This window comes from Phyllostomus discolor, chromosome 1 (assembly GCF_004126475.2).
Source record: "Phyllostomus discolor isolate MPI-MPIP mPhyDis1 chromosome 1, mPhyDis1.pri.v3, whole genome shotgun sequence".
In the NCBI taxonomy this organism is placed as follows: Eukaryota; Metazoa; Chordata; class Mammalia; order Chiroptera; family Phyllostomidae; genus Phyllostomus; species Phyllostomus discolor.
The window spans coordinates 51563127-51589685 of NC_040903.2; the positions used below are offsets into that span (position 1 = coordinate 51563127).

The window sequence follows — 26559 nt, forward strand, 5'->3', positions numbered from 1 at the left end:
CCCCTTTTTAATATTAAATCTTTGCATTCCTGAGGTATATCCAACCTTATTATGATGTATTATCCTAATTTGTATTCATTGTAGTGTTCGGTTTGCTCATATTTGGCTTATGATTCTTGGATTAAATTCATGAGTGATACTGGACATTAATTTGCCTTTCTTAGGCATTTCCTTTGGAGAATCAAGTTTATACTAGCTTCATAGAATAAGATAATGTAGAGTTGCCCAAATACTTTCTACTACACATAAATCTCTGCTTTAACTGTTATGTTCAATTGTGATAGTATATATCTGTATCTCCTCTTCTCTTTTACTTTTAATCTGTATTTCCACAGATTTGTTAATTTTATTAATCTTTTGAAAACACCAATGCTTTCCTTTAATTTCCATATCCTTTCTTTTAATTTCCATATCACTTCATATTTTATTAATAACTTTATTTTTTCTTCTCTTTTCTTTGAAGAAAAAAAGGGGTTTCTTTGAAAAAAAAGGGCTTTTCTGAGAAGAAAAGGGGTTTTCCCCTTTTCCACCTTCTTAAATTGGATGTTTAGCTCATAAATTTTTAGCCTTTCTTCCTAAGTTACTATAGACAGCAAGTCAGAGGTGTGAGCCACAAGGAGGCTGCACAGAGGATAGGGTGCACCAGATCCAGGTGTGCCCAGGAGAACCCAACCAACTCCCCCATATGTGCAGCCACTATGTCCAGCATCTGGAGGTGGATTTAGGGTTGCTGTATTCCCCAGCTCCCTGATGGTGGGCCCTGCATCCTCCTACTGCCCTCTGACCCTGATATTGTAGACAAGGAGCCCTGGAGAGCCTCCCCCATTGGCCAAGATGGAGTACAGGGAGATTTGTAAACTGAGCATGCCAAAAGCTAGCAGGATGATTGGATAGGAAAAAAAAGCCACCCCCAGCCCCTGTAAGAACCACACAAGGGCTTGCACAGGAATGCAAGAAAGTCTTTGGGACAGGAGTCCACCATTCTTCCAGATCCAACACCTAAATACAAGCCTCTTTCCTTTTGGACCAACACCTGTCTCATGAGTTTGGCTTTTGCTGCCCCAGGCAGCTGTGCCCACTTGTTCTGTTTCACCTAGTTGAAACTTTTAAGGCTATGCACATTACTCTAGCTGTCACTTTATCCGCAACTCACTTGTGGTGATATGTATGTAGTATATTCTGTTTTTCAATTTAATTTATTGGGTGACATGGTTAATAAAACCATACAGGTTTCAAGGGTACAACTCAGTAACACATCACTGCACACTGCATTGTGTGCTCACTACCCAAACAGTTCCGATGCCCTCTTTCACCTCCGCTCCCTCCAGCCCCTTTCCCTTTGGGTCTGCTTTTCTTTGCTTAATCCCTTCACATTTTTTACCTGTTTATTAATATTCATTAAAGTTTCTTCTCCATGGATCCTTCAGTTATTTTGAAATATTCTTAAAATTTCAGTGAAATGAGTTATGATTTTTATTAGTGGTTGCTTCCTATTTTTAAAATTTTAATTGATTTCCTTTCATTGATATCATCATCTAAAAACTTAATGTTCCTATTTTGGGAGATATATTATTTTTATCTTGGACTTCAACAAAACATTTTAAGAACTTCTCACTCTATTCTTCAAGGCACCTCATTTCTCTTATTTTTGGTCTTTCTGTGTTTCTAGGCCACTGTTTGTGTCAATTACTTAGATTTATCTTTCAGTTTACTGATTTTTCTACTTATGTGTGAATCATCTGCTATTTAACCTATTACACTATTTCAGATTGGTGTATAATTTATAAGCAATAAAATGTTCATATTATTGGTATACAATTCACTGCATTTTAATATAGGTCATATTCATGTAAGTATAACCACCATATAATCAAAATATATATGCTCCCATTATCTCAGAAAGTCTCCTCATAACCTCTTTCCAGTCAAATGACTCTCCCAAGGCAACAATTATATTTATTTCTACCATCTATTCTAGAAAGTCAATATGTATAAGCATAGAGAAGATATCCTTTTGTGTCTGGCTTCCTTTGCTCAACATGGTTTTTAAAAAACTCATGTTGTTGCTTGCTGTGCAATGCATTCCTTAATACTGCTAAGCAGCATTCCATTGCTGAACACCCTACTACAAGTTTATGCTGTCAATGGGTGAAGGGTATTTGGGCTATTTCTGATTTGAGGGCCTTTTATGAATATAGCTGTTATGAAGATTCTTGCCCAAGATTTCTAAAGATGTAATTTCAATTTCCTGGATAAATATCATACAAGGAGTGAAATTTCCACCAGGAAGAGAAATTTCTTGTCACAGAACAGGTGTAGGTTTGCCTCTATGAGAAACTGACAAAACTATTCTTCAAATGGCTTATAATTTTCTTTTCCCACTAGAAATTTAGGAGAATGTCTCACCAACACTTGGGACTGTCAATCTTGTAAATTATAGTCATTGTAGTGGATATAAAATGATTCCTCTGTGTGGTTTTAATTTGCATTTCCTTGATGACTACTGGTATGGCTTATTGATAATTCTTATGTCTTCTTTTGTGAAATGATTTTTCAAGAGCTTTGAACATTTTAAAAATTGGGTTGTCTTTTTACTATTGAGTTCTTTATATGTTCTTTATATGTTTCCGGATACAATCAAGTCCTTTCTCATAAACATATATTGTAAATATTTTTCCCACTCTATGGTATGACTATTCATTTTACTAACAATGTATTTTGAGAATCAGAAGTTTTTAGTTTTGATGAAGTCCAATTATTATGGACTGCATGTTTATACCCACCCAACCCCCGGCCCTGCCAAATTCAGATGTTGAAACTCTAACTTCCAGTGTGATGTTATTTGTAGGCAGGGTCTTTGGGAGGTAATTAGGTCATGAGGATAAAGCACTTATGATGGAATTAGTACCCATATAAGAGACAAGAGAAAGCTTATCTCTATCTCTGTTTCTGTTTTTCTCCTCTCCCCTCCCTCTCTCTCCCCTTCCCCACGTGTGAAGAAGTGAAAAGGCAGCTGCCTATAGGCTGTCTAACCAGGTGACAGATCTGCTAGAGCCTTGATTAGATGATGACTTCCGAGCCTTCAAAACTGTGAGAAATAAATGTTTGTTTTTTAAGCCACCTGCTCTATAGTATTTTTGTTATAGCATCCTGAACGTTTAAGGTTACTAAGAAATCTCTGTTTATACCATGTTATAAAGATATTACCCTATGTTTGCTTCTGGATGCTTTATAGGTTTGTGACCCACCTTGAATTAGCTTTTGTAGACAGTGTGAGGAAGCAGTCATGCTCATTCCCCCCACATATGCATATCCAGTCATTTTAGCAACACCTGTTGAGACTAGCCTTTCCCCTTGTGCTCTGAATCAGTTGACTATATATGTGTCTATTTCTGGACTTTATTCCTTTCTATTGATCTATCTGTCTATCTTTAAACTATTATCACACCCCCCTGATTACTGTATGCTTAAAATGTATCTGATATCATATATAATAATTTTCTCTTTTGTTATATTTTCAAATTAACTCTTCTAAACACTAAATTCCTGTGTAAATTTTAGCATAAACATCTCAGTTTCAAAAAAAATGGTTTCTCCAAATTCTATGGCAATGGCCTTGAATGGGTAGATATTTTGGATAGAATGAACATCTTATCAAACACTGAGTTAACCAATTTATGAACATAGCATACTTTATTATGTAATTATTTTTTCTCAGCAATATTTTGCTATTTTCAATGTAGAGCCCTTAAACATTTTGACATATTAAATTTATTCAGTTATTTTATAATTTTTGATATTATTATAAATAATATTTTATTAAATTTATTGAATATTTACTATTAGTATATAAAAATAGGATATTTGCATACTGACTTTGTAGCTGTAATCATGTTTAATTTACTTATTCTTTCTAGTACATTTTTGGTAAATTCTTTAGGCTTTTCTGTATCAACAATCATGTTGCCCACGAATAAAAATGGGTTTTTCCTGTTTTTAATTTCTTCCTTTCTAATCTTTGGTCTTTCATTTCTTTTTCTTGGTTTATTTCATTTGCTAAGACCTCTGTTACAATGTTAAAAAAAAACTTGAAAGAAAATATTCTTGTCTTGTTCACATCTAATTGAAAAAAAGTTGAATATTTCACTGTTATATAATGTCAACTAAAGTTTTATCCCCCTGCAGTTTACAATAAAAAGTGTCCTGAAATGAAGAGCTCTAAACAGCTGTGTCAATGTCAATCTGACGTAGTGTGTTTTCCTTCTTCAAGGTTTGAAAGGCTACTTTTTGTTGCTCTCCAAGGTATTTATACATCTTTACACATATAATTAATCTTAGCAAGATTAGTTCAATGCAAGCTACTCCAACCATTAATGAAAACTTCAATTGAATATTTAATTTAAATATTATGTTCTTAATTTCTTAATAGAAGTTTTATTTGTTAGTTTTTTTCTTAAACCTGTAAGAAAAGCAGTCTTTTTTGAGACTGCTCCTTATTTGTTATCCCCCCAGTTATTTTCTTTAAAGATTTTATTTATTTATTTTTAGAGAGAGGGGGAGGGAGGAAGCAAGGGAGAGAAAAGTTGATGTATGAGAGATACATCAATCAGTTGCCTCGAACATGCCCCCACCAGGGGACCTGCCCTGCAATCCAGGCATATGCCCGGAGTGGGAATTGAACCAGCGACACTTTGCAGACTGGCACTCAGTCCACTGAGCCACACCAACCAGGGCTCCCTATTATTTCTAAAAGGCATTAGATGTATTTATTTTACATTCTTCATCTCATTATTCCAATATTGAGACATTTATGTGCAGGCTAAATAATGTTTATACTGTCTTTTTCCCTCATCTTAAATTTTATTTTTAAATGTGAGCTCACATTCCCTGGAACTTTATCTCTGAGAATTCTGTGTGTCCTGAGTTGAGAGTAGATTCTTCAGAGAGGATATATATTGATTCTTGGAAACTTGGGCATGCTACCAACATGGATCCATTTTCATTTAAATTCTTGCTTAGGTATTTCCATCCTCGAAGGCTGGGCACCCAAGCGCCATGAAGACCAGTCTGTGGCCAAGAATTCCTAGAAAAGACTCTTCTATTCCTCTACCAAATGTCTAATAATGAGAAAAGCATGTTTGTTTTTGCATTTACTCTGTCTTTATGCATTAGATATTTTTTTCTAGATTTCTGTTTCCTTGAGAGTGTACTCTGTGTGATTCCTGGCTCTGTGCAATCAATGTTCTCTGTTTCAACTTCCCATACTGCCCTGGTCCAAAACTTGGTCTCCTATTCCCAGAGAGTGCAGCTCATAAAAAAGCAAGCCTCTTGGCCATCTAGGGTTGCTGGGCGCCCATAAGAGAGCAGCTTCAGTATTTGAGTTCCATCCTATGTGACTGCTCAAGCTTGGTTCCTAGCCTCAGGAGAATCCCAATACTGTTTTATAAACAGCCATGTATGTAATACTGCTTTTTGCGTTTCATCCAGTAACTTTAGACATTTTGTAGTGAAAGGATTCCAGCATATCTGGTTTAATACATAGCTAGAAACATTTACTTTTTATTCTCTAAAGGCTTTAGTTATTAACCTTCATTTTGCTGATTGTCAAGTGAATTAGTAGGATGAATAGCAATGACTAACAAGAGAGATATTTGTTGACCTCTATGAGTATAAATACTGAATATGCTGTTTAATGTTTTACAAATGGCTGATAAAAAAGAAATGAATCAAACAGATATCTGCATCCCTCATGAACTTTTTACTTCTGGAAGACACTGAAGGGTTTCCCTAAAGGGCTGTGAGAGGCACAGTCAATGAAGGAATTGTGAAGAGGAGTGAGTGATTGAGGCCTTGTGTGAGAACCTCACCGATTCTCAAGGCTGTCTTTCATGGATAAGATAAAGCTTGAATGGATCAAAATGTTTCTTGGAAATTAGCCAGATTTCACATAAAAGGACTTTTATTTTACTCCTTTGCTAGGAAGAGAAATCGCTTAGCAATTACACAAAATAAATTTGATTCCTAACACTAAATGATATACTGTAACCTATGGATGAGAAAACCTATCTCATCAATTGTCAAATATATTAATTTTAAAATGTCTAGCATAGTAGCTTCACACATAGTCAATGACTCACTAAGTAGTAGCCGTTATGTCCATATGTAAAAGTTCTGATGTGACAAACTTTTAATATTGTTGTAAATGTTGGGCTCAGAGATGGTTTAATGCCCTTGAGATACTGACAAAACAGACTCGGGAAACTCAGCTGGGCGCTTCATCCGGATAGGATTCCCTCCTGAGGTCCGAAGTGCCTTGGTTTCTCCTAAACAAAGACTGCCCAGTTCTAATACTGTTTCTCACTGGAAGCAGTCTATGTGACAGCAGCATTTGTTTCTTCAGTGTTACATGAAAGGGGATTTATGCCAGGCATTCGAGGATTACAAAGATGGATAGCAAGAAAAGTCTCTGTCTCCCAGGAGCCTGTAGTCTAGTGCTGTGATTCTCAACTCTGGATATACTTTACAAGATTTCAAAAACAAAACAAAACAAAACTACCAGCATTCATATGTGCATCTTTTTTCTACATAGAGACAGTGGCTATCTCAGGCAGAAGCCGTATACTCTTCTTCCCTTACCCCTTATAGCCATTCCCTATATGTAGCAGGAACCTATTAAAACCAAGCTAAAATTACTCAACAAAAATACTAAAAAATCCAATTTTAAAGGCATTCTATTATATGAATCCCTAGGAGGAGTTACAGATATGGTAGAAATATTAAATTCCTAGACCAAAAAATGTGCTTGTAACACTGCTCCCTGTGTTTCAAAGGCCTTATTCCCCAAAGTGGAAATAGCAGGTGTACCAAAATTAAAAGAAAATTGTGACTACAATGCAACTTTGTGTTTTAAAATATCTCCTATGATAGTGTAAGTTAGAGAATTTGTCTTACCAATTTCAGATAGCCCTCAGCATCTAGAATTAAGTTTTCTGGCTTCAGATCTCTGTAGATAATACCTAGTCGATGCAGGTAATCAAATGCTTCAGTCACACAAGCGACACAGAACTTGGAGGTGGGTTCATCAAAGCTGCCTCTGCAACAAAACCATGTTTCCTCTTAATACTCTAGAAATACATCTCTGTTGTCAGCATTGGTAAATTTATGCAACACAGATATTTTGTAGGACAAAACACTAAGAAGTGCTTTATACTGCCAATGAGTCAGATCACAAAGAAATTCAGGGGGATACTAGATGCAAACAAGAACCACTTCACTAAAAGTAAAATGTCCATATACAAACAATTGTTTCTGTTAATTGCATATGAACATATAAAATAGAAAACTAAGAAAAGGTTTTTGGACATTTATGGAGATATGCAATGCTGGAGAAAATGCAACCATTTCAATAGCAAGCTTGAACCAGACGTTTGTAATTGATTGCTTGACTGAAAAATGACTCAAGCGATCATTTTCATTTCCTGTTTGTAAAACATGTAACCATAACTCCTTCCTATCTAGTACACCTTGATGATATTAGAGCTGCCCTCTGTCAGCACTGTGTGTGCTTAGGTACCGATCGTTAGGATGTGGTGGTGATTTGCTGCATGGTGGAAGAGGAGGATGTGCCTTTGGGGAGAGACAGACTGGCTTTCACTCCTGCTGTTTCCACTTGCTATGTCCTTGTGCAAATTCTCCAGCTGTTCTGAGCCTCATATCCCTATCTGTGAAATGGCTTTACTGTTTACTTAATATTGTTGTTTTGAGGATTAGGCACAATACCTAACAGAAAGTAGAAGTTCCCCTTTCTAAATAGATTTATGTTTTCCAAACAGATTTGCCTGTTGACACAAGGATGGAAGATGCAAATGCTTTTGCAGTGTCATGGAAGTCTTCTCCTCCTTCCAGGTTCTCCTTATTCAAATCCATCCAACAATATGTTCCTAACACAACACATTCATCCAGGTTCTTAACCCTGGCTACTCGGATGCTCAATGGTCTCTTATTGCCTAGGTGTGTGATGCTCAATCATGAATGTACATTAGAATTGCCTGAGGAGCATTAAAAATTATTCACTGGGACCTATCCAAAATGAACTGAATCCTAATCTTCAGTGTTAGGGCTCAGCATTTTTTACTTTGTAAAAGATTCCCATGTGACTGTAATAAGTAGCCAGGGTTAAGAACCACTGCCCTAGGTAATACTGTCTAAATGCCTGCCATTAACCCCTATAATCTACTGCAAACCTCCCTTTCCATCTCTTCTGCTGCCCTTGTCTTCTACTCAAATCCTGCTCTTCATCATCCACAGAGACCTGATTCTATCCCAACATTCCGCTGCATCTTCTGTCAGTTTCTCTTCCTCTCTGTCCTTCCACGTTTGGTCCTCCTTAGAGTTTAGGTCAAGTCCTCTCTTCCAAGATTACTATCTACCACACTCAACTGGCATTGAATTACAAACTGCCAATTTCTTTGCCATATATAGTTTTCACATTAAATAATGAAATATTTTAAAATTCCATACACTATCTCCCCAAATAAACTCACTGGAGGAAAAGATTATACTTTTTACTCCTTTGGTTAGAAAAGTCTGCATTGTCTAGAAAACCTCTAACTGTCTATGATGGAGTGTTGTACACAGCTGGTGCTCAGGAAAAATCGGTGTGTTTGATTGTGTGGAAACTCTCCCTTTTATAAAATTGAATCTTTGCACATATCTTACTCTGGTTTCAGAAAAGTCTTCATCACTCCCCAGTTTTCTTTATCTCCCTTCTAGGGAATCACAATCAGAAGCACCTGGGTTTATATCTACCATGTCATAATGAACATGTTACCCTGAATAGGTCACACTGTCCCTAAGCCTGGGATTCTTTAACCCCTAATATGGGAATAACAATAGTGGCCTTACAGGCTGCCTGTGACATGATTATAATGTTGGCTAAGAAAATAATCACTATTACTACTTTATCAAGTGATAATATTTTCTTAGAATCATATCTCAACTACTTCATGTCTCTTTAAATGATGACAAACATAGCATGCTTTAGGCCATTTGTGAGCAGTTGCAAGTTATTGATTATAATCTTCTTTCATTACCTGTCTCTTAATATACTCCACAGCTCCCCACCTAAGCAGGCTTCCAGAAGCATGTATACATACTTATTGTCCTTGAAAGTACGATACAATCTGTGAAGATGGATAAAAATACGGTTATTATTAGGAATCTAGTTTTTAAATCTCTCTAAAGTTACTTGAGGGTATTATCAATAACATTTTAAACACTGGTCCTCTTCTGCTATCAAACATCCCATGGCTCCACCAGGCCTCTACCTGAGTACTCTGTTACCTTTCCTACCTTGCTTTTGCTCATGTTGGACCCTTTACTTAGACTGTCTTCTACCCACAGACAACTTCTTAATCTCAGTTTCACTCCTCAAGGCCCAGCTCAGAGGCCACCTTCCTGATAAAGCAGCTCCTTATCCCACCTACCAAACATGGCCTCTCCTTCATCCAAAAACCCAGAGACCTCTGCATATATCTCTTTTAAGATCTGCCTTGTGTAACAGTTATTCACAGTCATGTCTTATGTCCTCTGGTTGGTTTCAGGAAACAGACTGTGAGACAGAGGTTTATAAGTTTAGTGGGAGTTACACTTGCTAACAGTACCCATTGGGGAGGAATAAGCAGATTTGGGCAGAGGGAGAGTTGGGCTATAATCTAGTTTCAACAAAAGCCCCAGCTTCAAGGAGCTCTGCCATCACTGGATGTAGGATGTACCTGGAAGGGGGAGCATGACCTTGGACAAGGGGTTTCTCTCTAAGAGCAATGGTGAGAGAGGGACTGAGCCAGAGTCCTCAGCTGGCAGCACACTCAGAATCTGGGGGAATGACAGCCTCAATCCTGATGTGGGACCTGAGCAGGGTACCATAGTTCCACACTAGGTGAAAATAGTCTCTGGGTCTTAATCAAAAGACCTCCTTTTCTCTCTAGCACCACGGCCAAGCTAGAGCAGACAGCAGAGCAGCCAATCATGTCCAGAAAGCAAAGGCAATCTAGCACTGATTCAGTGCTGGCTCTGGAACCAGCTGCTTAGGCTTGAATCCCTGATCAGTCACTTGGAACATTTACCTCACTGATCTATTATGAAGATCAAATGAATATATGTATTCATTTGATTATATATGTATTAGATATTATTGATATACTAACCATATATCAATTTTAAATATTCATACCTATATATTGCATATACAATACAACTTTTAAAAATAATATATATAATTTTTAGAAGAGTGTCAGACACATGTTAATTTCTCAATAAATGCCATTAATATTTATTTGTAATATCATGATAACCCTACTATATGCTAAGAACTTTGTAAAGAGCTGGAAATGAGGAAATAAACAAAACCTAATCCATGCACTGAAGCTGTTCATCATAGTTAATGAATTATTGGTTAAAAAAAGAGGGGGATGTCCTTTTAGGACATAGTTAATATAAAGGTAACTGGATAACCCTATTACCAGCATTGCCTGGGATGACATTTCCTTTTTAATATTGAAAAAAACAGGAATATGGGTTGGCAAAAGATTCTTTCAAGGCATTTGATCCAAAAGTATAAATTGTATTCCCTGAAAGGACACTTTATATCACCCAGAAGTCACTAAAGCTACACTAAAGTCAAATAAGAAAATACAAATTGACTTACATCACTAACCCAAGAATTCACAAACAAAGACAGCCATGGCCTAGAATAATAAATTCTCTTCCCAGCTCTGATGATCGCTGCAGACAGAACAGTAACTATCAGGAGGTGGAACTTTCAGCCTCTAGGCATCTCGAGAACCACGGTCTGTTGCTCCTTGGCAGCCTACATGTGTCCAAATGCCACTTCCTGCAGAAGCTCAATAGCTGCAGTCTCCCGAAGGGGTTTCCAGTGAATTCTTGCTTCCCAAGTTCTGAATTAATTTTATACACACATACACACACATACACACACACTCTCCTGACATTTAAGAATAAAAAGATCTGGGTGCTTGACTCCAGATCTCAAACTTCTAACATTTTATGTGTTCTGTTTGTGCCTGGGATGGAGTGTTCCGAGTGCAGCCTCCTCCTCCTCTTGCATGGAAACACTCACGGAAAGAGACTGAAATCCTGTTCTGGAAGCTAAATGCTGACTTACTTCACAATGAAGGGAGAACACAACTCTTCCAGGATCCTCTTTTCTGAGTAGACGTGCTCCTGTTGCTTAGTATCAACAATGTGCTTCTTCTTGATACATTTCATAGCAAAAGCAACGTTCTCATTTTTTACTTTAACCTATGTAGGAAGAGAAAGATCCCTCAAAATTCACTTACTAGGAAAGACTGACAACATCTGTACAAAACCTGTTAACTAATGGAGGTTAAAATTCTTTCACATTAAAATAGTATGTAAGTTTTAACCACTTATCCCTCTGGGAACTGAGTTTTACCCAGGGGTATGTATACCTGCACACACTACACCTTCACTGTAATTTCTAAAAGAATTCACATATCTGGAACATGATTCTAAAATATTTGTATTGAAACAGGAAGAGAAAAACTCTAGTTAAAAGATTTAATGCTTAGAAATCTATTCAATTTTGAAAGTGACATGACAAGCTTTGACCAGAACTGACTGTCAAAAAGTGTTCATTCTTCTTTGATTTTTCAAAACAAAACATATTAAATCAAGGTCTATATTTGCACTATCCCATGTAATATCCACTAGTTGCATGAGGTTATTTAATTTTCAAGTAATTAAAATAAAAATCCAGTTCCTCTGTTGCACTAGCAACATTGCAAAAGTTCAACCACCACCTCTAGCTAGTGGCTACCCTTTTGGACAATACAGGTATAGAACATTTCCATCCGTGCAGAACATTCTATTGGAGAGCACTGCTCTGGATGGACAGACAGAATAGTCCCTTAAAAAGAAATTTGTAAAGACATTAATAGGTATTCAGATGGGCCTGAAACTCCATAGCAGACTACATTTGACAAGCAATAAAATTGTGCAGAAATGGTTGCATCCCATATTTTTCTCACATTTACCATTAGTGGTGCCTATGACTGTTAAATTAAAGGTGAAATTATTGTTTCAATTATAATTCTCTATAGAAAAAAAATCTTAGCATTATTAATCCAGTCCTTTTGCCAAGATCTTTAGTGAACCATATCACTGCAGATGAACCTTGCCCTCCCCTCTCCATACGCCACAGAAACACTACAAACAGTCTTTGGTCTATTAAGAAATCATCACTTCCCCCCTCACCCATCAGAGGGGAAGTATTGACTCATGCGAAATGTACTACCCAGAGTCTCATGGCAACATTTCAGATCTGCTTGTGCCCAGGGCTATCCAGCAGATGGAATTGTCAGCATAGTTTCCAGAGGCTAATGTACAGAGAATTGTTAAAAATCTGCAGGGCAGAGAAGGGCTTGGTAATTTCAAAAGGTTCAGAACCATCTGTATCTAAGAAGGTCACAAATCTCCATTCCATAGTTTCCTCCCAGCACCTGATCCGACGGTACCACTCTGCTCCTCCTGGGAAGCTGGTCCTAAAGCTCAGAGAGGTGGCCATGTGGAAGATGCAGCTGAAGTGAGGCCACACAGTCCCAGCTGTCCTGACCAACACTACAGGAGGCTACTCTTCAACATCCCCTTGCATTCATCTTCTTTTCTTTTTTTCTGATAAAGAACTTTCAGCAACCCACAAATAGAATAATAAAAGCCAAAAAAAGAGACATGAAGTAGTGAAGTAGTTTAAGAGATGGAAATATATATATATATATATATATATATATATATATATATATATATATAATATTGAAGATTTTGTTTCTATGGCACTTGCACAGGACACATTCTTCTTTAGTATATAGAGAGTGAATGTGTCATGAGTGTACATATACACACATTTTGCTGTTAGGAAATACATTTTTAAGGTTTTATAGTCTTTGGGAATGCTTGTGTGGTACATTTTCCAATAAATACCATCATGAAAAAAATTTGCAAAAGCATGTGATGGAAGAAGCTGGAAGCAGCAGCTCTAAGTTACTTACTAGCACAGATTTGCTACTATACAACAAATAAACAGAAAAGTGTACTTTCTCAATTTAAAGCAACATTTATGATAGCAATAACATTTCATATGTTTCTCCAAGATATACTGTAATATAAAGCAAAACAAAGTCAAAGGCTTCTGTCAGATGCTTGAAACGTAAACCCCTTACAAGCTCAACTCTTCCGAACCCACCAACGCCCAGTGTTGCAATAATCTCAAGGTTCTGGAATGGGGATGAAGAGGAAAATCTGGCCACCTTCTCCTTCAGCTGAATCATCTCCAGAGAGAGTGCTTTGGACAGCTTCTGGTTAGACATGGATCTCCTGTTAAAGAGAAGGGACACTTTACACACACCTCCTTAGTCAAGCAGGGGTCATGCCACACACAACTTCCATACTTGCAACAGTCCTATTTCTGAGTGATGACTGCCTACACTTGCCACAAAGGCTATTTCAACTTTTATAGGATCAGATTCAGCCACATCAGGGGATAAAATAATAGAACATACAAACAAAATCTGGCATGCACACACATAGTAAGAAATAGACAAAATCAAACTGCATCAATGAGAGGTAAAAATGAGTGATTTGTGTGGTATTTAAAATACATCTCCATAAAGCTGTTAAAAAGAAGAGTCAGTGAGAGGAAATAGAACCTGAGAGCCATTTGCGTTGTTGCATAAACCAGAGACTCCACACTGAGAGTCACATCGTGTTTTGCTATTTTTGTCAGATCTTGAAGCTTTCTATGACTGAACCAGAGTAACTACTTTGTGAAACATAAAATATATATTTCCTACTTTCTATCTAGCTATTGTTATTCGGCAATACTCATTTTCTCTTTTATTTAAGGCTTGCTGCTCTGTATTAAATATTCATAAATTATTGTTATGACAAAAGGCCTTTGGCATAGAAGTTGAAAATACATTCCCTGCCAAAAACAAAACAAAACAAAAAATTCATATAAGGTCCTGATCAAATGCTTGAATTTAACTTAAATGTCAGTTTTCTAGAACTTTTGACTCTTCACCTTCAGTTGTACTCTCTGGTGGATATATGCTTAAGTGTTCACTCTACAAAATATTATAGCAAAGGATTTTAAAATAAATTTAATTTTACAAAGTAGGTTTTTCTTTTAAACAGAAAATTTCTTATCAATATTGCTACATTTAGAGCCCTACCCAACTCCTTCCTACACACACACACACACACACACACACACTCACCAAGGGACCTAATTGGACAATAGGTCCCTCATATTTGAAATAATTCTGACTATACCACTAGTTTATAACCTGAAATCAGAGAATGGACTACTCTAATGCCTTGGCATTCCTGTCTGATTTCCAAGGGCAACAGAAGCTTTGCTTCTGAATTGCTGTCCTTGTGAGTGAAGGCACCAGACAATGTGAAGAATCCCTTTCCAAGGCCCACTATCAGGAAACTTCCCCTTGCCATCACTACTCATCACCCCAAATCGGGAGCTCCAACTTACAGACTGACACAGTCATAGTAGTGGTAAGTGGCATCCTCTTTGTGGGACACAATTTAAAAGAATTTCCCCCAACTTTCTTGTGAAGGCACAATAAAAGCTACTATAATAGTAAATCACATCCCTTTGTCCCCTTCTTCATCAACTGCTGTGATCAGACCCCGTTTAGGAAAACATTCCTCCACTTACTTCGCATGTCTTTTTTCATCATCACGGGTCAGGTTTGCCACATAGCCTTCAAGGTATTTTTGGAGTTCTTCAAAAGTCCCAACTGTTTGGTTGAATGTTCTAAATGAAAAAAATTAAATTAAATTAAATTAAATTAAAAGCTCTGTGCTGATGGTTACCATTGCAACTTGACATTCTTCTTAAGCTTGTAAAAGACTATTTCTGTGGTTATTCAAGGCTTTGCAAATTGTTTTCAATAATTTATGTATGTTAGTATCACCATAATATGTAGAATAGTTATTAAAAGTTATATAGTGAAACCTTCAAGTTTATGAAAACAAAGAAGCTATCAGAAGAAAAAATATTTCTGTAGTTTTCTGACTTGCAGTTCAGGTTTATCAAGTCTTTTTTTTTTTTTTTTTTAGGACAGTGGAAAGGAAATACTCTACAGATTGCTTCTCTTACTGAACACATACTACGGGAGCCAAATGGCATGATGTAAAGCAGGTTGAAAGAAACGGGGAGACCTGGGCAGGAGTCCCTGCTCCATCACAGATGGTGCTAGTGGAGCAGTCCTTTAGCTGGTCTGGAACTCACTTTTCTTAACTGTAAATGAGAGATTATTCTACATGTGGATGTCAACCAGACTTATTGTGGTGATTGGTTCACAGTACAGACATATATTGAATCATTACGTTGTAGACCTGAAACTAATACGATGTTATATAATAGGAAATAATAAAGAAAAAAAGAATTATTGTTAACTTTTTAGGTATGTTAATGTTATTGTGGTCATACATTATAAATAATACTTAGTTTTTAGAGATACTACTTAGCTTTATAGGTGATATCATTTTATGTGTGTGATTTGCTTGAAAATAGTGTGGAGGAAGTAGGGAGGGATGGTGAAGTGGTATAAATAAGGCATTAATACATCATTGAACCTGCATTATGAGGTCCATAATAACACTTTAAAAAATGTTTAAAATTTTCCATAATAAAAAGATTTTTAAGTGTTCTGACATTCTTTCCATTTCTAAAGTTCTATGATTCTATACTCAACACATGTTGTATTCAATTAGCAATCAATTACACACTCCTTTGTGATACTTCTTATGATTTTTTGTTAATATTTCACATGAGTATGCTCTATTTCTTTGACTACACTATAACTTTTCTTATAGAATGACCCAACTTTGGTACATTTGATTTTCCTTTAATATTAGTAGATAATATTCAACTGATTAGTGAGATAGACAAGGAATCAAATTCACACATAATTTGAAGTGAGTTAAGGGCACAAAATGAGACTTATTCTTAAAAATAACCTATCTAGGGATTAATACTGACACAGATTACTTGCAAATTACTACAAGTGTTAAATTAAAACTTCTCTATAAATATATATCACTTACTAGTATTTTATATTTTGCCTGAGAGACATCAGTTTTGTTTAAAATTTTTTGACTGCTTAGAGAATTTTAGAAATAAATTATGAAATTGTTAACTCTATTATATGGGAAAAGTCTATGAGGACTAGTACGCTTATTTCTCTGGAAGATGAAAAATTTAAATCTATTGCTGATATTTATGTACAAATTTTACACACAAAATATTTAGTCTGCCAGCATCTGCCACTGCCAAAGACAGATTCAGATCAGAAGGCCCAGTTCCTTCCCATGAATTTTAATAGAATATACTTGCAGCTGAAGATTAGCCAATATTTCCAAGTGGTGATGAATGAGAAGACAGATGGGCCCTTGGAATAACAGAAGGCCACATCTTCAAAGGTGACAGGAGCCTGCCTTCTCCAACAATATCAGTATACTCACTCTCGATCTATAACGAGGCATGCGACATCATTTTCCTCAGCAATAATGTTAGCTGATCTGACATCTTCACTGCAGACAAAAAGAGGGAAGTCAATTTTCTACAGTTAGAAATTAAACACCTATTTTTATTAGGGGACCTGCTATTTTGTAAAACATCATCACTTAAACTTTCCAAATACTATGCTTTTTAAAAACATCATAAGCTATACTCCCTCCTTTCCCCACTCCCCCCAAGAAAGATTTGAAATATATTCCAAATAAAGATTATGTGTACAAGAAATTCAGGGGGAAAAAAGATAACTGTCCTGGGAATGCAGAAGAATCAGTGATGGAATCAGTATGGAATCTCTTTGTGTTCTTGTGCCTGCCAAAATAAAACTGCTCTCCTCTGATCAGATGGGAATTGCTAATGAATAGGAAGGCAAAAATGAAATTAACTGATCATAGACACTTACTGGAAAAACATTTAAGTAATTAACATAAATAAACCAATCAAGAATAAAACCCAAAGAAAGTGTTTTTAATGCCCTATCACCCAATGAATTAATAAAACACTAAAATGCTTTCACTTCATAGAATGCAAAACGTACATCTTCCACTAAAATCTCTAAAATCAGAATATGTCTTACAATTGGTGGTGAGTCATAGTGTAATTAACAGCAATGTCTTTCTTTCTCGGGGTATATAATATAATGGTGCATCTTACAATTGATATTTGAAACACAATGAATTATGGCATGTAATCTAATGATGGTAAATCTAGTAACATAATGCACACCAATAGGTCAAATATTGGGTAAAGTATTTAGAGACTTTTATTTAATGTTTCCTCCCTCTGTTAGTTATAAACTAAAGACACTGAAAAACAGGTACACCCATATGGTAGCCAGTGCTCTGAGATTCATTCAAGGTAATCTGGAGTAATAAGCATACTGAGACTGCTCTAAGCAACTGCATCAAAAGATGAATCCCACAGAGTATAGTTCTTTCATCTTCCTTTAACGATGGGGCAGAGAAACCTTGGCAGCCCGTCTCTACATTCCAAAGAAGTTCCCCATCCCCATAACTGGCATCAAGAAATTTTGTGACATGACCCACAGTCCCTAACAAGTTTACAGGGTCCTTGTTAGAAGACATTAGTGAAAACACTAAAAAGCTTGATGAGATTTTGAATTGGGAGCTGGGTAGCTTGTACTCAACTTGTAAGTGTACACATATCTATATCTATCTATCTATCTATCTATCTATCTATCTATCTATCTATATATATAGAGAGAGAGAGAGAGAGAGAGATACAGTTGTGATCTGGGACATGGTCCAACTACTTGATTTGTGAGTTCAGATAAAAAGAGGTATGGCATCCTTTTCCCTTGTCAGTGTCATCATCTTGACTAGAAATACTCTCTGCAGACATTTTGTAAGTATTAGATGTGTGTCAATCACATGTTTCTTTCATAATAACTGTATGCCATGGATTTATTTTGCAATAGCATAACATGCACAAAAATGTAAAATATATTTGTATCTGACTCTCCTCATTGATTTTAGCTTTATGCTTTCAAACGCTTTGGGGTGTGGGGTGTTTACATTAAATATAAATTGCCATGTTTCTCATAAAAAAACACTGTTATTGGCTAGCTGCAACATACAACATAAATTACTTCGGATTCAGCAAAATAAGGCAGTATAGTTCCCTTCAAAAGCTATTTTGACTCTATAACACATTTATGAAGTTCTCTGCACTTTTGAACTTTAGTTATTTTGCTTGAGGTTATGAGAAGAATAATTGGAAAATCTTAAGAACAAATACATTGAAGTCTTGAATAATGACATTATGTAACTATATTACATGAATGTATCCTATTCTGTCACAAATGAACAAAAAAGGACACTTTCCCTATTACTGAAACATGTTCATTACCAGCTAGAAAATGGGAATGAAAAATTCAACTTGTCTTTAAAATTCATTTTAAAATTGTTTATATAATAGTCATAACATTAACTTTAAATAGTTGATTTTCTTTAAAAAATAATAGTCTTATGATTTTTAAATAATAAAACTTCTCTTCAGATATCAATTTATGAACACTTTTTTGTTCTGTCTTTACATAGAAATAAGCAGAACTGGAGATTTCTAGATAAAAGTTGGAGGGAGATAAATGAAGAGAAATGCTGCTCCTTTTTACGAACATGTGATTTTATTTCATTTATTTTATGAAATGAAAGCATTTAGCAATAACATAAAATATAAAGGATTGCTTAACTAATTTCAAGTATTTGCTTAAGAACAAGTATAAAACTCCAAAAAATGTTTTTTCTAAAAACTTTAACTTGATTTTTGTATCAAGTTATTTACATTTATGAAAATGTAATTCTTCATACTCGAGGTGGTTTTCTAGGTTCCAGGAAGTACAAAGTGTCTCCTGAGCCATTTGATTAACCTTTTCAAATATTTCTTTCATAAGTTAGATCAACTAAATAAATTCATAACTCAAAAGGCCTAAGGTTCAGGCAGAAATTTCAAATACACTATTTTCAGTTTTTTCTAAAACTTGCAAAAATGAGCTGATGAAAATTCTTAAAAACACAGCAGTTTTGTCACAATGATTAAAAAAGCACACAAAATGTGTAAAGTCATCATGCAAATTTTTTTAAGAGGGAAAATGGCAATATTTCAAATCGTGGAAATACTGAAAACCTGTTCTTAAGAGGAAATGATAATTTTGATTTTTTTAAAGCTCACTCTCTGATTTTTTAAAACTAAAACACCTTGTTTTCACTAACAAATTCATGACCTTCTAACTTATTTCCTACATGTAAGTATTTTATAATTTTTCTTTAATTCACAGACATTGGCTGTCATTAATTTGGAAGCTCAATATGACAACTTTAGGTGAGTAGTTGTAGATGTAAAATAGATAATTGCTTTAGTGTGGTACATAAATTCATGAATTTACCTGATAAGAGCTTTTTCTCCAAAGTATTCTCCTTTCTGCAGAGTTTTTATCAGTTGTGGCTGATCATGGCCCTCTGTACTCTGGGTGACTTTTACCTAAATTATGTCCAACAGTTAAAAAGAGAGAGAAGAAAAGAAAGAGAATCTGAGCACATATCCATGTAGCCACACCCTGCAGCTCTATGCGAACTTTATTGAACAAGAAATTTTGCAGTGGTTGGGACACTCTGGATGCACTGAGAAATCCCGTGGTTTAACACAATCACATGCCTCCACCCTCTGTATGAGAAAGAGTCTTTATTCAAACCCCACCTCCCAAAGTGAAACATTTTTATGTAAGTCTACTCTTTCCTAGTGATAGTCAAAGCAAATAATAATGGTCCTGTGGGAACTTTGTCTCAAAATGATGAATAGACTTGACAAATTAATGAAGAATAAGCCAGAGTATCAGGAGTTCTGTATCTGGTGTTTGTAACTGACTCATTGAATCCTGTGAATCCTCTAAAACTGAATGAAAAATGTGGGTGTGGAGCAGGGCCCACACATGTCCATGGGTCATTGCGATCCACCGTGCAGGCAGGTTTCAGAGCCCCCACAGCAGAGCCTCACAAAAACTCCACTCTTCCTTGTTTGTGGTTACAAATATTCAATTCAAGATGATTACAAGGGTTGCCTCATGCTGAAATTCTGATTAGCACTTATCTAAGTCACAATGAATTAAAAAATGTTTTTTAAAAAATAATTTTTTAGTCAGAATTCTGTCAAAGCGCAGGGCCCAGGTTAGACAGGAATGATAAAGGTGGTTCTGAGGGTTGAAGATTTTCTGAGGTTTGAAACTAGTTTGTTAAATTTTTTCCTCACTGAGAGCCCCTTTAAAGTTCAATCACACACCAATTTACAAAGGGCAGAGCCTGACTCACTGATGATGAACTTTTCCATGAAGAAGAGAGCATATTTAAAAACCCAACAGTTTATAGACACAGGTGCACGATTACTCTTTCCTTCAGTGTTTGACAAATGCTTTTTATCTCTGAGGACCATTGTAAAGAATCAACTTAGGAAAACTGACAATATGTTATCCACTCAACACCTATCTGGGTAAGAAAAAAGTGCAATTCTATATTGTATAAAATTTTCATCAGCATCTAGATCAACTTAAGCTCTTGTATGTGAATTGATGTCCTGAGACAGACTGTTCTATAGCTTGATGCCTGACCATCGCTGTCCTAATCTGTTGGATGGGAAAATGTTCCAGCTCTGATTTTGGACTTCTGGGCTGACTGAAAATCATACAGTCATAGCTAGAGGGGACCTTGGAAATAACCCTGTCATTTAATGCATGATAAAGTAAGATCCACAGCAAATCAAGTGACCTGCTAAGGTTACTAGGAAACTATTGTCTCGTCTGTGTCCCCAGACCCACTGCTCAGACTAAATCTCACAGGGCTCTTCTGAGCAGAAACTTGTTTGCCCGTTCAGTGCAGGGGGCTTCTTAAATTGCAATGCAGAGTGCTGCTGTGTTTGTGGCAAACTGATTTGAAAAGACTTTTTGATTTAAGTAAGCTACAATTAATATTTACCGTTCCTTTGGCTAAAATGAAAAAGGTACTTCCTTCTTCGCCCTCTCGTATAATGTAATCTCCTTTGTCATAGTATTCCTATTGGAATGAGAGAAGAACAGGTTAGATCAGGTGGAGACATACCAATGAAGATATAACTGAAACAGAACTCTTTGTGTCTATGAAATGAGCAACCCATACCTATTTAATTCCTTCTATTGTAACTATAATCTCCTTTTTTAACAAAAAGACTGCAGTTGTCAATTGTTGAAAAGTGAGGAGACTTTTGCATTATTGTCTGCATTTATATTCATCTTTCACAGGAAAAAATTGCCTGGACTACTGAATTTCAGGCATGGAGACTGAAGACATGGGGAAAAATGAGAACAGAGCAATAATCACTTTTATACAGGTGGGCTATCACATAAATAATCAGAATATAAACTGTTTAGCAATCTGCAACAAACTGAAGCTAGGTCTAGAGTTTAGAAAAAGAACAAATAATTGTTTAATAAACTGAAAATATTATCCCCAATGGATATTAGGAATATCAGCCTCCATTTCTAATTCCTTGAAGAGCAAAGGCTGGGAAAACTGTATGTACATATTAAGTAGCTCTTTCATATGAACTTTTTCCAAAGCTTTATCATTATAAAAGACTGGCATCAGAATCTTTGACGTGTAAATTCTGTTCTTCAATGTAGGTTTATCCTCATGAAATCTCAAACTGTCACTCGTTTCTCTGTTTCCCTCATATATGTGTATAATCAAAAAATTGGGCAGGGAAAGGTAATTCATCCACTTGCCAGACCAAAAAAGCAAACAATTCAGTCTTTTAGAAAATATTAAAGATGGATTAAACTTTCTACCCTATTTGGTTTTAATGTGCCTTTGTCTCAGAGTCACAGATCTAAAATGGAACTCTTAATCATTTATACAAACACAAATGGGCTTCTTTAATTTTTTTAAAAGGCATAATTAATAATATAATATCTGTCTTGTTTTTCCTTTAGACTTGACAGTAACATTCAAATAAAACTATTGTGTCTACTGTATTTCAATATGTTTTTAGTTATTTACCCTTAAAACCTACATTACATTCCATAAATGTAATCAATGTCACTTTTAATACTAATAAACACACCTTTGAGTCACATAGCACTACATACATATGTACATTTTACAATACATTTCAACCTCTTATGGAAGGAAGAATGACATCATAGGGGAAAAGTATTAGAAGTCAGACAGAGCTAGATTCAAATCCTAGTTCTGCTGTGAATTTCACTTCCATCAATCCATAGAATTCAAATAAGAACATCTACCTTCAAGGATTTAGAGAAGAGAACCACCTTAGTGTTGTACTGCTGCTGAAATGAATAACCACACATTAATGGCTGAAAACAACACCCACTTGTTGTGTCTGTATCAGAGAATTTAGACAGAGTGTGGCTCAAGCAGATTTCTCTACACTGGGTGTCTCAAGACTGAACTCAAGGTGTCAGCAGGGCCGTGTTCCTTTCCAGAGGCTCTGGGGGAAAGTCCGCTTTTAAGCTTAATCAGGTTGTTGGCAGAACTCAGTTCCTTGTGGTTGTAGGATAAGGCCCCACATCCATGCTGGCTGTCATCCCAGAGGTCTCTCTCCATCCGTTCTTGCACAAAGCCTCCTACATTTCAGAACCAGCAATGGCATGTGGAATTCTTCTTCCACTTGGAATCTCTCTGACTTCCACTTCTGCTGCATCTTTCTGACTCTGGCCACAAAATTCTTGGCTTTTAAGGGTTTGTATAATTATATTTGGCTCATCTAGATAATCCAGGATAATCTTCCTATTTTAAGGTCAATAACCTTAATTATATTGGCAAAGTCCCTTTTGCTATATAATAAAACATTCCCACATTCCAGGGATCAGTATCTCAACATTTTCTTTTGGGGGGGTCCATTCTATCTACCACAATAAGCCAACTAAAGACAGTCTTTTTTTTGGAAACATTAAAAGCATTTGAAAATAGTAAAAACTCAATGTTTGCCACATTAAGGAGGATGATAATGGTTTGCTGAGCTGTTATTTAAATTTTCTGGACCTCAGTCTCCTTTTCTGTAAAGTTAAGATTGTATTACCCACCACACTTAACATTGTTGGAGAACCAGGTGAGATACTGTATCTAAAGAACCTGGTGGCACATCCGGTACATACCAGGCACCTGCTGACTGGTAATTCCTGTGAGGAATTATGAGGCCATGAGCTGGTCATTGAAGTCTTCCACAGTAAATTGCACCCTCAGCCTCCCCGATGAAGTGATGTGTGCCTCCTGCACTCCAGGCCCATGAACCACTTCAGGCATGGGTCCTCCTGCTTTTCCCTCAATCATAATGGCATGGCCAAGAGAGCTCTTGGAAGAGATCACCTTGGGTTCCTAAATAATTCTTTGGATCCAAAAGTGACCATCTTATTTGGACTGTTATGTAAGCAAGCGACAAACTTTTATTTTAGTTGGAAAATAGTATTTTGAGTTTTTTGCATCTCAGTTTGCTTACTCCAATTCTTTCATCTTTCACATTTTAGCTTTATCACAAGCCTTTGCTACATACACTTTACATTTGAGATGATCATGACTCTTATAGGTTAAGGAAATGAGCACCACACTGCAGTCCAGGCATCTTCATTACATCACGTTCAATCCTCTTTACTAAAACTGCATGTTAGACTTCCTGTCTCAGGATGCTCTTCAGTCTCTCCTGGTATCATCTGCCACATGGAGCAGAGGAGTGTGGAGAATTTCTGAAGTGCCATGAGGTTGTTTTTCAGGTATTATAAAGACTTTTGATGTGTACAGATGCACAGCCTTAATTCCTGTCAATCAGTTTAGTTAAAAGGGGAGAAGTTTGAAAAGGAACACTAAGAAAGAGCTTTGTTGTTTCTTAAGGGACAACCTTCTTAGTGATATTTTTCCCAGGGTTGGTTCTTTGTCACCCTAACCCATGGGAGGAAGATAAATAATACCTCCCAGTTTGTTGACAGTAACTTCATAGATCAGAAAAGGCTGTGGATGTAGGTCAGACCAAAAATATATAGTGGTGAGTACTGGCTGTGATGCTAGACTGGCCAGTGTTTGTCAGTGGGGAGTGCAACCAGTCTAGCCAGGTGGTCACCAAGACCAAAAAGAGAAATGCAAACAGTGTGGTTATTGTCCTGTGGTTATGTTGCAAAGGGGTCCTCAGAGGACCAAGAAGCCATAGACCCTATCCTGTGGAGTAATGGTTTCCAACCATTTTTCACTCTGACCTACAGTTAGAAATACATTTTTCATGCACATCCAAATACATGTAAGCAGGAACATACAAAGACATTTGTATGAAACTGAAACATGTCTTTCAAAACAATATTTATACTTATTACTCTGATATAAAAAAGTTCCTCTAAATTGTTTTTATGACTTATTGAGTTGTGCCCCACAGTGTGAAAAAGACTTTTTAAAAGAAGATTCTAACTAGTCATCTCAAAAAGTTTATAGATAGTTAGCTTTATGAAACCAAAGTCCTCCTTGGATGTGCTTCCATTTCTTTCCCTGTATGTTTGAAATGCAAACATCTGGTCTTCTTCATGAACTTTTATCTGGGTCATCTTTTAAAATACAAGTTTCTGGGAGGTAATTCTTTTCAAAAGGGGAAAAACCTTAGCCATATAAGCAGACAGAAATTAACTTATTTCTAAAAAAAAGAAGAAGAAGAAAAAGAAGATTCTATAAATCCAAAGAGTACCTACGAGTGTATGTCAAGCAGAAAAAATAAGGAAATAATACCAGGACAAAATGAGAGGTAGAGGTCAGAAGAAAACTATACATGCAGGAACAGCTAAAGATAAAAGAGTTTTTTTAACTGTAAAAAAATGTTCATTCTGTGATAGTCTAGCAAAATGCGAGAGCCTGAGTATCTATAAAAAATATATATAAAACCAGAAGAAAACCAAAGGTATGAAGAACAAAGACAAAGAAAAAAGCCTAGGATCTTCTTAGAGTCTTTAGGGTGTGGACAGAAACAAGTATTGAGAATATGCAACCAGACACACACACATGACTCCCCTCCATGCACCATGTGGCTGTGCACCAAAGTTCATTGCTTAAGAAACTGTACACAGGTATTTTGGTCATCACTAGCAACCTTTTGTTTGCACAAGGACAACAGTTAAAACACCTTAGAAATGTTAAAGCAAACATACCTGGATCAGGGGACCCTATCAATTTTTAGTGCCTCATTGCTTTAATTCCAGGTAACCAGAGCCTATGAAATAAAACCCAACACTAATCCCCCTGACTTGGGTAAGCCAACTACATAGAATTCTGTAACTAAAAGATTGAAAGAGCCCATAGATATGAGGCCCACTGCCCCCTTATTTTTATAGATGAGAAGACCCCACAATTACCTGACAGCTGCTGGTGACAGAGGCTTGACCACAAACCCTAATTCTGGACCTTAGACTAGTAAACATTCTACAACACCTAGCTGCCCCACCTTTAATTACCTGGCTCATAAACTGTGGCAAAATCTATGATTACCTCAATTTTCTCATGGCTCTAGGTGTAATCATTAAAGTGAGAAACCCTCTGACTTACACATGTGTTAGCAAGAACTATAAGGAAGACTAGACTTTTAAAACAGGATTTAAAAAAAAAAAGGAAAATTCCTGAATGAAGAGGCAGACTGTGGCAAACTCTAAGTACAGGTATTCTGTTCATAACTTTAAGCTAGTGCTTCTCAAACTTTAATAAGCAAGCATACGACTCACATAGTTAAAGTGTGGATTTCTGGGCCCCTACTCCACCAGAATTTCTGATTCTGTAAGTGTGGGTGGTACCTTGGAATTTGTCTTTTAAGCAGCACCATGGGTGATCTGAGTAAGGACTAGGACATTCCACAAACCACACCCCACCCCACTGCCACCACACCCCCAGTTTCGTGAAAGATGGTATATCAGAGTCAGTGCAGAGGGTCACTGGGTCAAACTCCAAAGCTCTGAAACAGAGTTAGGTGACTTTCCATCAACCACAGTCAGATTCCATGCTCTCTGGATTGATCACCACATATAGGAGCAGAAATTCCTTCCTCTCTGTGCTAAACCATTGCCAGGTGCAGAAGTCACATTATTATTTTTATTATCATTAATAGTTACACTGCTTTGCAAATGATGTTCATTTGTTAACACTTAAAGCATACCAGTGAATATGTTGGTACTATTCCCTCTCCTTTCCACATCAGAATGGAAGGAGAAACTTACAGGCAACATCTGCCTCCAGGGCTGAGTGTTCTGGGTGATCTGACCTAATGCAAGAGATGCTACTGGAACCCTATACAGTTGGGGCCATTTGGTCTAGGAGTTCGACAATCAAGGTTTTAACAAACAACACATCAGATCAACTGCTTGGTGATGGGAAGTTCTGATCTTCCTTCCTGGTCCTTGCATAAAA

The 26559-nt window shown here is 36.5% G+C and overlaps 1 protein-coding gene across 3 annotated transcripts in view; it reads right to left on the reverse strand.

Moving 5' to 3' along the window:
- The window catches only part of PRKG2 (protein kinase cGMP-dependent 2), an 89264-nt gene that overhangs the window by 24883 nt on the left and 37822 nt on the right, over nucleotides 1-26559 (reverse strand). The window contains exons 7-14 of one of the 3 annotated variants that reach the window (XM_028508250.2): nucleotides 21115-21192; nucleotides 19536-19630; nucleotides 16579-16647; nucleotides 14768-14866; nucleotides 13257-13410; nucleotides 11183-11319; nucleotides 9093-9182; nucleotides 6952-7093 (exon numbers count right to left, since the gene is read on the reverse strand). In XM_028508250.2, the coding sequence (XP_028364051.1) occupies nucleotides 6952-7093; nucleotides 9093-9182; nucleotides 11183-11319; nucleotides 13257-13410; nucleotides 14768-14866; nucleotides 16579-16647; nucleotides 19536-19630; nucleotides 21115-21192 (864 nt within the window). Of the gene's footprint in view, nucleotides 1-6951; nucleotides 7094-9092; nucleotides 9183-11182; nucleotides 11320-13256; nucleotides 13411-14767; nucleotides 14867-16578; nucleotides 16648-19535; nucleotides 19631-21114; nucleotides 21193-26559 lie in introns of those variants that run through there. The other 2 variants (XM_028508251.2, XM_036022573.1) reach the window with 2 other exon arrangements.